At 41.3% G+C, this 14,706-nt stretch overlaps 2 protein-coding genes across 3 annotated transcripts in view; both read left to right on the top strand.

The window, feature by feature from the left end:
• Positions 1 to 2,636, top strand: part of LOC106567281 (ER degradation-enhancing alpha-mannosidase-like protein 3) — a 28,131-nt gene extending 25,495 nt beyond the window's left edge. Inside the window, exon 20 of one of the 2 annotated variants that reach the window (XM_014136416.2) lies at positions 288 to 2,636. In XM_014136416.2, coding sequence (XP_013991891.1) covers positions 288 to 613 — 326 coding nt within the window. In that variant the 3' untranslated portion in view covers positions 614 to 2,636. The remainder of the gene's footprint in view (positions 1 to 287) is intronic. The other variant, XM_014136426.2, reaches the window with a different exon arrangement.
• Positions 2,637 to 10,390: 7,754 nt separating this feature from the next.
• The window catches only part of LOC106567317 (neural proliferation differentiation and control protein 1), a 44,636-nt gene continuing 40,320 nt past the window's right edge, over positions 10,391 to 14,706 (top strand). The window contains exon 1 of the mRNA XM_014136454.2: positions 10,391 to 10,787. Within this exon, the coding sequence (XP_013991929.1) occupies positions 10,688 to 10,787 (100 nt within the window). The 5' untranslated portion in view covers positions 10,391 to 10,687. The remainder of the gene's footprint in view (positions 10,788 to 14,706) is intronic.

The raw sequence follows: 14,706 nt of genomic DNA, 5'->3' as shown, positions 1-14,706 counted from the left end.
AATAAAAAAATCAAAAAAGTGGCAGCCTGGCTATGGGGGTTCATTATGAGGATGAAGGGTTCTACATTTAGTCAAACAGCCCAAAAACCTCACTCATGTTTAATTCTGAACTTTAGTATCGTTTTTTGGGGTTCAATGAAAAAAAAAAAACTTCTGTAACGTAAATGCTAGATGTTTGAGGTGTAACAGATTACATGTTTTCCACTTACATTGTCTCTTTCTCTCCCTCTGTCCCCGTCTTTCTCTTTCTTGTTCTCTCTCGGTCTCCCTTCTGATCACTACTCCAGACAAAGCAGATAAGCCCCTGGGGAAGATGAACATCAAGTTCCGCCTGGCGGAAGAGGGGGAGCTAGAGAAGGGGGAGGCCAGAGGGCCCACCCTGAAGTTTGTACTGGAGAAGGGAGAGGTGGTGTTGGAGGAAGAGGAGTACAGACAGCAAGGAGACAGCTGCTTAACACCTGGAGGCGATCATGTGCCGTGTTCTTATGGACAGACTGCTGCCTCGCCCCCCTCCCACAGCCCTAACGACCCCAATACAGACCCCAGATCTCAGGACAGTCAGGTTCCTCAACCCCCTCCCACTGACCACAGGCCCTGGGCTCCCCAGCACTGATCCCAGATCAGTGTCTACAGGCATGTTGCTTTGCCAAGAGAGAGCCCTCACTGCCTTCCCGCCCGCTCGGGATAGGACTGAATTGATCGTTTTAACCAAGAGGGGAACTTAGTGTGACAGTCAATCCCACTGATTCACTCACGCTCCCTTCTCTTATTGTTAATAGTTATTGGGACTGCAGTATGTATTCATGTATAGGAAGGGATGGGCATTGGGCAGGGGTAGTGCTACACAAACATAGCTTGTTAGTCTTACCTTGCTACTGTAGCCTCATCCCCAGTTGTATTGTGGTGATGACATAGATTTAGTCAGATGCTTGTAAGAGAATTGATGATGTGCACATTTCAGAGAAATAGCTGAGGTAAGCAGAGGGGATATTAGGCTGATATAGGGCACCCTTGTCTGAAGCCTTGTGTTTGAGTCTCTGTACTGTAGGCTAGATTGTGTTGAGCTACTGCAATGATGAGGGGATTTCTTTACTGTCCCCTGTACCAAGATGGTGTCCTGTCAATACAGTGATGTGTGTTAATTTCCACATTGTGGCAAGTAGTGCTGTTTGAAGGGATGCGTTATCACTCACAAGAATAACAAACTATAATGCTTTTCGATAAGGGGCCAGTTTCGGTGAACTGATGACTTCAGTCTTATTTATTTTGTACTGGTAAATCAGGGAAATTTAAGAGTGAAAAATACTTGAATGTGTGTGACCGTTACTACACTACCGAATCAAGACCTTGTATCGACCTTAGTCTTGCGCATTCCATTTTTCAATTGTCAGTTGGTTATTATTAAAGGTAGACTCGGCGATACACGAAGTAAACATCATATCTGGCCGATATCCGTAACAACTAAGACTGTTTAAGTGCCAAACTAAACTTCTCTGCTGTTTTGGACCCGTAACGACCATGTGGTAGCAGCGTGAAGTGCACCAGTGCATGATATGCAGATACTGTGTGAGAAGAAAGTCTTGCATTGCACTTAACTCAATATCTGCGAAGCTGCTCGTTGCAACTTTAAAACGCTGAGTCTACCTTTTTAAGTTAACGCCAATGCTCTTCTAGGTCTTTATCGGATGGTTTTAGCTCTAGGTTTGTACTCTTCCTGTCTTCACCACTGCCACCAGAGTCTTATAATGCCATGCACTTTGGCACATGGGCATCTTCCTACAAGAGCTATTGTGATGGTGGGGCCACACCCAGGGACTGCTCCTCAAACAGCTCACAGCACACTAAACGGTGTCTGTCTGTGTTTTGTCTGTTTGGTGTCTCTCATTGCAAATAGCCTTTTGTATGATTGTCTGTGTGTGGACAGTGTAAAAACATCAGACTGTTCCATTGTTTTTTTCATCTTTTTCTCTTTCCGTTCATCTTTCTTTTAGCGTTGTGATTTACTAGGCATGAGTGTGTGTACCAAGAACAGCCATAACGTTTATATTTGTATGGTCAAATGCAGTCACTCACATCTGCGTATTTTATCATTCATTCCTGAGTCTCAATTTTATCTGCCAGATGTTGAATAATTTTTGCATGGGTTTTATGTGTAATATATCATTTTAAGGTGTAAAAGTGGGTTATATTCCAATGATCCCTGTGGGAACATGGGAATGGTTTGTAAAGAAAAGCAGTGTTTTGTCATGACAGAGTGTATTCCAAACAGTTAACAGTGAAGTAGACCGGTCATTGTTGCTGCTCACATTTTAAATCTCATTCCAACATTGCCACCTATATACATGTGTATTCAAGGCAAAGTCAACCTGTATACATCTATGGTATCTATGACCATTATTGTCCACTCAGAGAGGAAAGCGCCATGAGACATTAAACATAAGTTGACTTTTTAGATATTTATTCTGCTAATATTATTTGCCTTTTGGAAATGTTGATGATAGGAATAGCTGAAGCTCCTAAAAGTGCCAAAGTGATTATTGCTGGTAACACAGTATCAGATTCTAATGTATTTTGTGAAGATTATTTGAGAGCTGAAGCAACTTGATCTTGTCAATAAATTAAGAATCATGATCTCAGTTTTTTGTGACTAGGTTTTTCATTTAAGTTCAGTAGCCTACTTGTTTTACTGCTTTATTGTGAGGTTTGGAGACTGATAAAATCATTTTCTTTCAGGGGAGACAAACCACAGGCTTATAGCCAGGCCCAGTATACAGACCTGGTCATACGCAAGGACACTGGACATAAGGTTAAAAAACAATCCCCAGTGTTATCTTTGATTTATTACCAACCTATTAGTGTTAGGATTATATAACAATTGCTTTATTTGGTATGCAACATTATTTCCCATCCAAAAGACTGCACCAAAAAAAGAGGAGTGGTATTTTGTATTGCCTCTGATCATATTTTAAACCTTGTAAACCAGCCTAGTCTCATAGACTAGACGCAACATAGTAAATGTAAATCTGGGACACTGAAATTAGTATGATATGTTACGTTTGGTATGGTTAGTTAAGGCAAAAATGAAAGTGGGGTGGTTGGATGGGTGGGCGTATAATGCGAACATCTTGCAACCCATGGTTGGATGGGTGGGCATATAATGCGAACGTCTATCAACCCAAAGGTTGAGTGTTCAAATCTCATCATGGACAACTTCAGCGTTTTAGAAAGTTAGGAACATTGCAAATACTTAACTTTTTTGCTGCTTTGCAACTACTTAGCATGTTAGCTAACATTAACCCTACCTTATCCTCTAACTCCTAGCCTAGCTAACGTTAGCCACAAGAAATTGCTATTTGTAAAGTATCATACAAAATGGATGATGGATATTCACAAATTAATACATACTATACAAAACGTAACATATCATACTAAATGGATAGTCCTGGATTAATTTTACTATGTTATGTCTACCCCTGGGTCCAGGTTATGTAAACTGCTACTCCTATTATTACTCTGGTGATAGTTTTAGTAATACATCTGTATTGCAGCTTATGCTTCCTACAATGGTCAGCAGGCTGCGCCCTCTCCCACAATCACAGATGTCCTCCCAGACCCATGTGTTCTCCTTGCGCAGTCTGGGCCACTCCAAACCCCTTATCTCAAAGAATAAACACTCCATAAAGTGTGAGCTTTTCAATCTCCAAATGGCTGAATTTAGAATTAACTTCTCTGTCCTCTCCTTCACCTGCAATTTGTATTTATTATGGATCCCCATTAGCTGCTGCCAAGGCACACTGCCAGGTCTCTGACCACCTTCCTATGGGCTGTCTCGTTGTCGGTGATCAGGCCTACCACTGTTGTGTCGTCAGCAAACTTAATGATGGTGTTGGAGTCGGCCATGCGGTCGTGGGTGAACAGGAAGTACAGGAGGGGATTAAGCACGCACCCCTGAGGGGCCCCAGTGTTGAGGATCAGCGTGGCAAATGTGTTGTTGCCTACCCTTACCACCTGGGGGCGGCCCGTCAGGAAGTCCAGCATCCAGTTGCAAAGGGAGGTGTTTAGTCCCAGGATCCTTAGCTTAGTGAATAGCTTTGTGGGCACTATGGTGTTGAACGCTGAGCTGTAGTCAATGAACAGGATTCTCACATCGGTGTTCCTTTTGTCCAGGTGGGAAAGGGCAGTGTGGAGTGCGATTGAGATTGCATCATCTGTGGATCTGTTGGGGCGGTATGCGAATTGGAGTGGGCCTAGAGTTTCTGGAATGATGTGTTGATGTGAGCCATGACCAGCCTTTCAAAGCACTTCATGGCTATGGATGTGATCACACAGTCGTCCAGAACAGCTGGGGCTCTCATGCAATGTGTCAGTGTTGCTTTCCTCGAAGTGAGCATATTAAGGCAATTAGCTCGTCTAGTAGGCCCGTGTCACTGAGCAGCTCATGGTTGGGTTTCCCTTTGTAGTCCGTACTAGTTTTCAAGCCCTGCCACATCCGACGAGCGTCAGAGCCGGTGTAGTAGGATTTAATCTTAGTCCGGTATTGATGCTTTGCCTATTTGATGGTTTGTCTGAGGGCATAGCGGGATTTCTTATAAGCATCCGGATTAGTGTCCCGCTCCTTGAAAGTGGCAGCTCTAGTCTTTAGCTCGGTGCGGATGTTGCCTGTAATCCATGGCTTCTGGTTGGGAAATATATGTACGGTCACTGTGGGGACGATGTCATCGATGCACTTATTGATGAAGCCGGTGACTGAGGTGGTATACTCCTCAATGCCACTGGATGAATCCCGGAACATATTCCAGTCTGTGCTAGCAAAACAGTCCTGTAGTGTAGCATCCGCGTCATCTGACCACTTCCATATTGAGCGAGTCACTGGTACTTCCTGCTTTAGTTTTTGCTTGGAATCAGGAGGATATAATTATTGTCAGATTTGCCAAATGGAGGGCGAGGGAGAGCTTTGTATGCATCTGTGTGTGGAGTAAAGGTGGTCTAGAGTCCCCCCCACACCCCCCCTCCCCTGGTTGCACATTAGGTAAAACGGATTTGTTTGCCTGCATTAAAGTCCTCAGCCACTAGGAGCCCCACTTCTGGATGAGCTTTTTCTTGTTTGCTTATGGCTCCCGAGTGGCGCTGGAGTCTAACGCACTGTATCTCAGTGCAAGAGGCGTCACTACAGTCCCTGATTTGAATCCAGGCTGAATCACATCCGGTCATGATTGGGAGTCCCATAGGACGGCACACAATTGGCCCAGCATCGCCGGGTTAGGCCGTCATTGTAAATAAGAATTTGTTCTTAACTGACTTACATAGTTAAATAAAGGTTAAATAAAATATAAAATGGCCTTTATACAGCTTGTTGAGTGCGGTCTTCGTGCCAGCATCGGTTTGTGGTGGTAAATAGACAAGTGCGAGCAATATAGATGAGAACTCTCTTGGTAGATAGTGTGGTCTACCAAGAGAACAACACCTCGGGACTTCTTTAATATTAGACATTACGCACCAGCAGTTATTATCAAATAGACACCCCGTACCAGACGTAGTTACTCTGTTCTGCCGAAGCACGGAGAAGCCAGCTAACACTATATTAAGCACATGTCGTCGTTCAGCAAAGTTTCGGTGAAACATAAGATATTACAGTTTTTAATGTCCCATTGATAGGACAATCTTAATCGTAGATCGTCCAGTTTGTTTTTCAATGATTGCACATCGGCCCAGTCTGAGCGTTCCCGTCACTCCCAGAGGAACCCTACTAAGAAGAAAGCACAGAAACAGCAGAACAGTCCTCCAAGCCATGAGGTAGGCCACTACTCACTCTATGCTAAAGAAAATAGAGTTCTACGGCTGTCCCTATAAGAGAACCTTTTTTGGTTCCAGGTATAAACCTTTTTGGTTACAGATAGAACTATTTTGGGTTCCATGTAGAACCCTCTGTGGAAAGGGTTCTACCTGGAACCAAAAGGAGTTATTCAAAGGGTTCTCCTTTTTTTCTAAGAGTGTATGGGGCAGTTTCCCAGACACAGGTAAAACGTAGTCCTGGACTAAAAAGTAAGTTCAGTGGAGAATCTCCATTGAAAATGATTTTAGTCGAGGAATAGGCATAATCTGTGTCCGGGAATCTGCCCCTGTATCAGAAAAGTGGTCTGAGATAAGAGGGGTAACGCTTTGGAGGTCATATGTAGCCATGTGATAGGGGTTATTGTAGTGTTTTGGTAATGGTTCTCACACCCTATGATCCATACAGCTACAGAAACTCTGTATGTATGGCTGGCTGAAGTAAAACTATTCCCATTGGCTGCCATCAGATAGAAGGCCTGAAGCTGTTCAGCTGTATCAGCCCTGACAGTGGAACTCTAGATGTGCAGTGCTCCAACTGGGACCCTTATGAGACCGATGTTGACACTAACATGCACTGATGCTGTACTCACTTTCTGATATTTTGGGAAACACTTTTATAGCACAAATAGGCTATAGTTAACAATGTTATTTTCTCAGAAAATAAAGAGGTTGGGTTATATTGATAGCACTTTAATTGACTTAATAAATAGGGGTAATACCAGGGTAATAGTGGAAACTCAAAGGAGCTGCTTAGGCCAATACGTTGTCTCTGGCATAAACATGGACTTTCCATTGCATATCTTACCAACAAATATGCATCAGGAAGCTTTGTAAATATTTTCCCTCCTTCTAATATTGATAAGGCTAAATCCTCATATTTTGCAGTATATATGGTTCCCAGAGCATATAATTTACAGTGTACAGTGAATACATTGGTGATGTGAAACGAAAAGGAAAACATTTGTTAGCCTGTGTGACTGGTAGTGGTCAAACCAGAGACAAAGGAATACACCGTCTTTGGTCACACCATAGGCTACACACAGGGGCGGAAATCCCGGGGGACACGGGGGCACACGACCCCCCCATCCTTGGAAAAATATGATTTGTCCCCCCCAATATATCACTGAAACATAACTATGTAAATTAAATGATATAAATAATACGCACTGAAAGCAATTGTGCTGATTATAGACACTGAACCTGTTAGGGCTAGGGGGCAGTATTGACACGGCCGGATAAAAAACGTACCCGATTTAATCTGGTTACTACTCCTGCCCAGTAACTAGAATATGCATATAATTATTGGCTTTGGATAGAAAACACCCTAGAGTTTCTAAAACTGTTTGAATGGTGTCTGTGAGTATAACAGAACTCAAATGGCAGGCCAAAACCTGAGAAGATTCCATGCAGGAAGTGGCCTGTCTGACAAGTTGTGTTTCATCTTGGCTCTTTTTATTGAAGACTGAGGATCTTTGCTGTAACGTGACACTTCCTACGGCTCCCATAGACTCTCAGAGACCGGGAAAAAGATGAACGATATCGAGGCAGCCTCTGGCTGAAACACATTATCGCTTTTGGCAAGTGGCCGATCAGAGTACTATGGGCTTAGGCACGTGCCCGAGTCGACCCCATGCTTTATTTTCTTTCGTCTGTTTACCTAAACACAGATTCCCGGTCGGAATATTATCGCTTTTTTATGAGAAAAATGGCATAAAAATTGATTTTAAACAGCGGTTGACATGCTTCGAAGTACGGTAATGGAATATTTAGAATTTTTTGTCACGAATTGCGCCATGCTCGTCACCCTTATTTACCCTTTCGGATAGTGTCTTGAACGCACGAACAAAACGCCGCTGTTTGGATATAACTATGGATTATTTTGAACCAAACCAACATTTGTTATTGAAGTAGAAGTCCTGGGAGTGCATTCTGACGAAGACAGCAAAGGTAATAACATTTTTCTTATAGTAAATCTGACTTTGGTGAGTGCTAAACTTGCTGGGTGTCTAAATAGCTAGCCCTGTGATGCCGGGCGATCTACTCAGAATATTGCAAAATGTGCTTTCACCGAAAAGCTATTTAAAATCGGACATATCGAGTGCATAGAGGAGTTCTGTATCTATAATTCTTAAAATAATTGTTATGCTTTTTGTGAACGTTTATCGTGAGTAATTTAGTAAATTCACCGGCAGTGTTCGGTGGGAATGCTAGTCACATGCTAGTCACATGCTAATGTAAAAAGCTGGTTTTTGATATAAATATGAACTTGATTGAACAAAACATGCATGTATTGTATAACATAATGTCCTAGGGTTGTCATCTGATGAAGATCATCAAAGGTTAGTGCTGCATTTAGCTGTGGTTTGGGTTTATGTGACATTATATGCTAGCTTGAAAAATGGGTGTCTGATTATTTCTGGCTGGGTACTCTGCTGACATAATCTAATGTTTTGCTTTCGTTGTAAAGCCTTTTTGAAATCGGACAGTGTGGTTAGATTAACCTCTTACATCTAGACGTTCCGCTAACGGAACACCTGCTCCAATATCCAATGATAGGCGTGGCGCGAATTACAAATTCCTCAAAAATACAAAAACTTCAATTTTTCAAACATATGACTATTTCACAGCATTTTAAAGACAAGACTCTCCTTTATCTAACCACACTGTCCGATTTCAAAAAGGCTTTACAGCGAAAGCAAAACATTAGATTATTTGAGTTCTGTTATACTCACAGACTCCATTCAAACAGTTTTAGAAACTTTGGAGTGTTTTCTATCCAAAGCCAATAATTATATGCATATTCTAGTTACTGGGCAGGAGTAGTAACCAGATTAAATCGGGTACGTTTTTTATCCAGCCGTGAAAATACTGCCCCCTAGCCATAACAGGTTAACGAGAGTCTTGTCTTTAAAATGGTGTAGAATAGTCATATGTTTGAAAAATTGAAGTTTTTGCATTTTTGAGGTTTTTGAATAACGCGCCACGGGATTACACTGGCTGTTACGTAGGTGGGACGATTTGGTGCCACCTACCCTAGAGAGGTTAATAGCGTGTTTTTAAGTTTCAAAAGATTGCGACCCCCCCCACCCTTTGCCTCACAATGTTTTGATCCACTACCAGTTCCTTAGTTGGCAAGGTAACAGAGGGGTCGTGTCTACTGTCTGAAAGGCACTCAATGAACGTAACTGAAGTGAGGTTAATCCGGTCAATCGCGCACACACACTAGCTGAATATGCAGAGCTAGCGCGCAAATATGAACTATTAAGCTAGCTAGTACCTATTCCATTTATATGGCCTCGTCAAAGATGGAATCTTTGCTATCGTCAAATTATTCCAAGATCAGCATTCAGATGATGTAAATTAGTGCTTCAAAGTCCCTGCGATAAGGTTAGCAATAAACTGAAGTCCAAACTGAACAGAACTACACTCTCTTCTACCATTGTCTTAAATATATTTAATGGTCTCGTTGCAAAAGCTAAATTGTCGCAAGGGAACTTTTATTTATTTATTTTATTTCACCTTTATTTAACCCGGGTAGCAAAGATTATAGCAAACACCACTGAAACGGAATTGGTGCTCGCTAGCTTTGCAAATTCAGCTATTGTTGGAAGCCAGCCAATATGAAACAAACTATTAAAATTACAAAAGGTTGCAGCATATGTTGTGTAAATGGTGAACTCATACAGCTGTCAACTCTTGTCATTTTAATCCGTTTCACATTTGCTAGCTACCTTTTAGATCGAAGCCCAAATAGAATGATAAAAGATAAGATGATAGAAGCCCATCTCCTACTGTAAATAACCTACACACTGTGTGTGTGTGTAGCCAGCCAGCCAGGTAGAAAAATGTCTGAAAAATAAAAGACGGACAGAGTATTTTTCAGTACACCAAAACGCAAAGTAAGAACCCTAGTAGCCTAATATCTCAAAGACTAGTTGATAAAATGTTCATAAGAAAGAAATGAAATTCTAATGGAAATGTTTCACAATGATGTCATTAGGCAGAGCAGGCAACAGATGGCACACAGACAGCAGAGTTGGGGACAGATATGCAGGGACAGACTGGCAGAGACAGGGAGTCTCAGGTAAGTTTGTTGAGTCTTTGTTTGGCAACATTATGAAAGGTTCTCAATTTTTTTGACTTGTAAAATAGGAACATAATTGGAAAATGCCATGGATACCCCCACTCTCAACTTAAACTGGTGACTGAACTAAGATTTGTTAAAGGCAATGGTATTGCTGTTGTGATTAGTTGTGTAGTTTTGGGTACCGGTAGTTAGGAGTACGGCAAACACCTTATTTCTTTGGTTCCTCAATATACATTTACCATATTACAATGTAGGCTATGTGTTACAGCACTACTTTTGGTGTCCCCCTCAGGAATTGCTCTTGAGAAATGTGTAATTGTCCCCTCCGAAGTTGATATCAGATTTTCGCCCCTGGCTACACAAGACACACACCTGGCGTTCGCCTACCTGCCTGCGCAGTCTGTCAAAGTGCCAAAGCCTGTTTTCTAAACGCGTCATGACGCCGACACCAAGATTTGACGTAGCCTACCTCCACGGTTCACCCGTGCCCCTCCATCTAATCTCTCCTCTCTGTGTATGCTGAATTCCCCGCCGTATCCACTTTTCAACGAGCGCACCGCTATTTTTAGCACTGCCACGGATTAATGTAAAGTGGCGCAGAGACCGTGAATCGGACTGTCCACAAGCATTGTAGGACTTCGCTCGGTATCGGTGTGTTACTTGTCACGGAAACCACTTGGCACGGATTCGGAAATCGAGTGGGGGGAATGATGACAACCCCCATGTCCCCGTTTCTGGCTTTCTTTTCCTAAAGAAGCATTTTCAAGGATGCTGCTTCCGAAGCGGATCGAACGACAACCACGGCCCTCGCTCCTGCCCGTGGTTTTCCTATGTTTCACTCTCGCCACTATCAGTGCCAGCATGCCAGGTAAGCATATAGTTTAATTCTAGGACAAATTAAACTGATTTTTTTTTTTTAAGGCAGAATTATATTTTGTTTTGTCCCGTATAAAATGTTGATTAGCCTATGCCCTATTAATGTCTTCATATTTTAAAAACAGCCCGCATCCAATTAATAAACAACAAACATAACATTAAAAACATGACATTATTTGGTCATCATTATATGGAGAAAATTGTCCAAAGGGCACTGAAATGTAAATGTTTATTTGTAATTGTGAGTTGAATCAATGAATTGTGTTTAACGCTCACTGTGCTTTACTACTTAGTGCGTGACGGTAACATTTTGCTTCACTAAGAGTTGTGACATCTGATATGCAACAGGGTGCTGCTACTCTCTACCAAGACAACAGTCTACTTTTAGTCTGGTTTACTAAGTCTAGATATGCCTCTGAGCAAACTAAGAAAAGGGATCGAGAAAAATACATTCTCAAGAATTCCCCACTAATTCCCTAACTCGTAATTTAAGTTACTCAAAGCGTTTCCGCTCTACAGCTGCACAGTGTATTCCCTAGCAAATGGGGCTCCCGAGTGGCGCAGCAGTCTAAGGCACTGCATCTCAGTGCTAGAGGCGTCACTACAGACCCTGGTTCGGTTCCAGGCTGTGTCACAAACGGCCGTGATAGGGAGTTCCATAGTGCGGCGCACGATTGGCCCAGCTTCGTAAGAGTTTGTTCTTAACTGACTTGCCTAGTTAAATAAGGGTTAAATTAAAAAACACAAAAATGGATGTGGTCTATATTATTTGATGTAATTCATATAATAACTATTTATACATTTTAAGTCTTAGCCTATATTGCAGATTGTAATTGGGGGGGAAACACTTAATTTAGTAAATATAATAAAATGTATCAAATGTAATTTTAATTTCCATGAAAATATTGAACATGTATGCCTTATTTTACTGACATAAAGTAAATCACCTTTTTATAAGAGACAGATGAGGTTGAAAAGGATGAATTGGATAATTAATATTATCTGATGATGAGAGGAACTGGCTGACTGACTGGTGATGAGAGAGCTATCCACACTGAGGCCCTATGAGCAACACAAAATCTGGACACTAACACACACAATCTCTTTATCTTGCTGGACTACTCACACACATCCCTCCATTAGCAGTGGCATGCATTCACTCTTTAAATCGTATACACTCATGCTGTTCCATACAATAACTCAAACACACTCATACACTCTTTAGTGTAGTGTAACTTTACTCCGGCATATACAGTATTATCCCAAAATGGTGGACCTCTATGTGTGCAATGTATATCTCTACAATACATGTGTACACAGACCTCCTGTATGTTGGCCTGTACTGTTTGTTGAAGCTTCAGAGTAAGGTTTCAGGCATTCGGACAATGTTTACCATAGGTTTTGTTATCATCATCCTGATTGACTATAAGCAGTCTGTTGAATTGCTAACATGTTCATGTTATGTAAGCCGAGTATTGTCAAAGAGAATGAAAGCCAGGGATGGAAATGCATCATATAAATCAACCTGCATTTGCATTGGCACCACTTTTGTGTTCTGAGAGCTTCTCCACTGTAAAAATGCCGGCTGTCTTATTCAACTGGCTTCTGTTGATGAACAACACCACATAATAAGCATATTCTCTCTCAGGCCCTACTTTTAGCTGATTCTCCCTGTTGTCATCAGTGTTTTATTTTCAAATGTCAGGTTTGTCATTGCAAAGGCAGTGCCTTTGTGTGGTTCTCTGGCAATCTTGTCACTATTCAGTGATCAGTCGCCTGGGGGTTTGCTTGTGTTAGAGGGAGAGATTACAGTTTAACTGTTATTGCTAGTCACAAATAACATGCACGCACACACACTCTTGTGACCCAGATACTGTCCAGATTTTGCAGCACCTATGGGGCCAGGCAGAGAGAGAGCAGATGGAAATTGTTAAGGGTCTGAACTGACACTGTGACAGAGGCCCACATAGACCACTGACTCGCACTACTGAAGGGGTGTCTCTCTCTTTCTCTCTCTCTTTTTTTCCTTTCTCTCTAACCATGTTTCCATCCAAGGTTTTATGCGAGTAAAGTCATGCTGTATGAAAAAAAAGACCATGACAGGTTTGGTGGAAACATGAAGTGTTGGTACAATTTCAGAAATGTCAACAGACAAGTTGTTCATTCGACATAGTGGGATCTTTTTGTGTCGGTATAATAAATTATGCAACAATTGCGGTGGGAACTCTTTCATGTTCAAATATTTATATAATAAACCATCATGTCGAAGTAAACTTGGAGTCACGCAATGATATGCTATATATACATTGTACTACCACGACGTGGAAAAGCATTATGCGTTTCTAGGTAGATGAAATAAGTTATGATGAACTTCATGGTGGTTAAGGGATGGACGGTGATGAGCTTAATGCAAATGTTCTATAAATATTGAGGGTTTTATTTCAATGCTGGTGACATGATGATTGACGCTTGGCTGGCAATTATCAAATAAAAATGATATTGCTCTTATTTATATTTCATCATATAACCTACCCTGTCCACTTTGTCAGCAAACTGTTGTCTAGAGAACATGTGCCAAAACCAGATAGTGAAAGTTTGCTTTTAATTCGGTACATGGAAACTTAAAGGAGAACTTAGCTTTTTTTACAACCAAATCTCATTTTTTTTATGTAAATGGCATGTTATAGAAGTGTCCAGACACGTTTTCTTTACGATTTTACTTGTTTTTGAGAAACTTACCACAACCAGGCTTGGATAACACTGGAGGTCCCTTTGGTCTCCACACAGTTGGGTAAAGTTGCTTTTAGTTTTTTTGTGCCCGTTATGTGGAACAACTTCCAGAGCTCTCTGAAATGAGATGTTCTGGTCCCCCTTGATCAGTTCAGAGTCATGATTGGATACCTCTATGTTGATAAATGTATTTTTCTTAACATGTTTTGTAATTTTGTAAATTGTATGTTGTCCATTTCTAAAAGGATGTATTTGGGGTAGGTTTCTCAAAAACAAGTGAAATTGCAAAAGAAATGTCTATAACACTCCATTTACATAAAAAATAGAGATTTGGTTGAAGAAAAGCAAAAGGCTGTGAGTTTCACCATGCGGTTCGATTTTTAACAGTGAGGTGGAAACAGCAGTTCTTTACTTTTCTTGCCCCAAGTGAGGCTTTTATTAGCAAAAGTGAAGATAGCCAGGGAACTGTACAAATATTTACATAAGAAAATAACAAACTGGATGTTGCAACAGGAATACAAACTGAACCTAATAGAGCACTTCAAACAAAACCCAGGCCCCAAATGTACTGTAAGCCAGTAGCATGCTAACCAGTTCCTTGTCCAATCCCAAACAATGAAAATGACAGGGTTTAAATACACATACATTGTGCGTATCAGCCAATAGGATGAACCGTGTCACATCATGATCAATTAACATTAACAATACAGGAAATTCAATACAGCATGTTAAGTTCATAAACATGCGCTATATGTTTTCATACCAGCACACATATCAATAAAACTGCTCCACTTGCTTTAAGCATAAATACAACCTGGAATATAAACATGTACGTCCCCCGGGATAAGCCACTACCGCATTACACGTACTATTCATTAACTATGCGCTCGACCGCACCCCTTTTGCCAGTCAATTCTCAGACCAGAAAATTAACAGAAACCTCTTCAATAAACAAGGATAACAAGTTAATAATCTACATTTAAGCTTAACACTCAGGATTTAATCTTCAAACATGATTACATCACAGTTGTACTTCCTAGTCAAAAATACATGAGCATTAAGTTATATAGTGGGCGATGCACAACGATAGGTTTTACGCGCACAAACCCATTGACGGCATGCGAACACCAGCTCTCACACAAGTCCCCTGTCATTTGCAGGTGATCAACAACAAGACGTCG

This window comes from Salmo salar, chromosome ssa01 (assembly GCF_905237065.1).
Source record: "Salmo salar chromosome ssa01, Ssal_v3.1, whole genome shotgun sequence".
Lineage (NCBI taxonomy): Eukaryota > Metazoa > Chordata > Actinopteri > Salmoniformes > Salmonidae > Salmo > Salmo salar.
The sequence above is the reverse complement of the archived record's forward strand: the minus strand, read 5'-3'. Positions and strand labels throughout refer to the sequence as shown.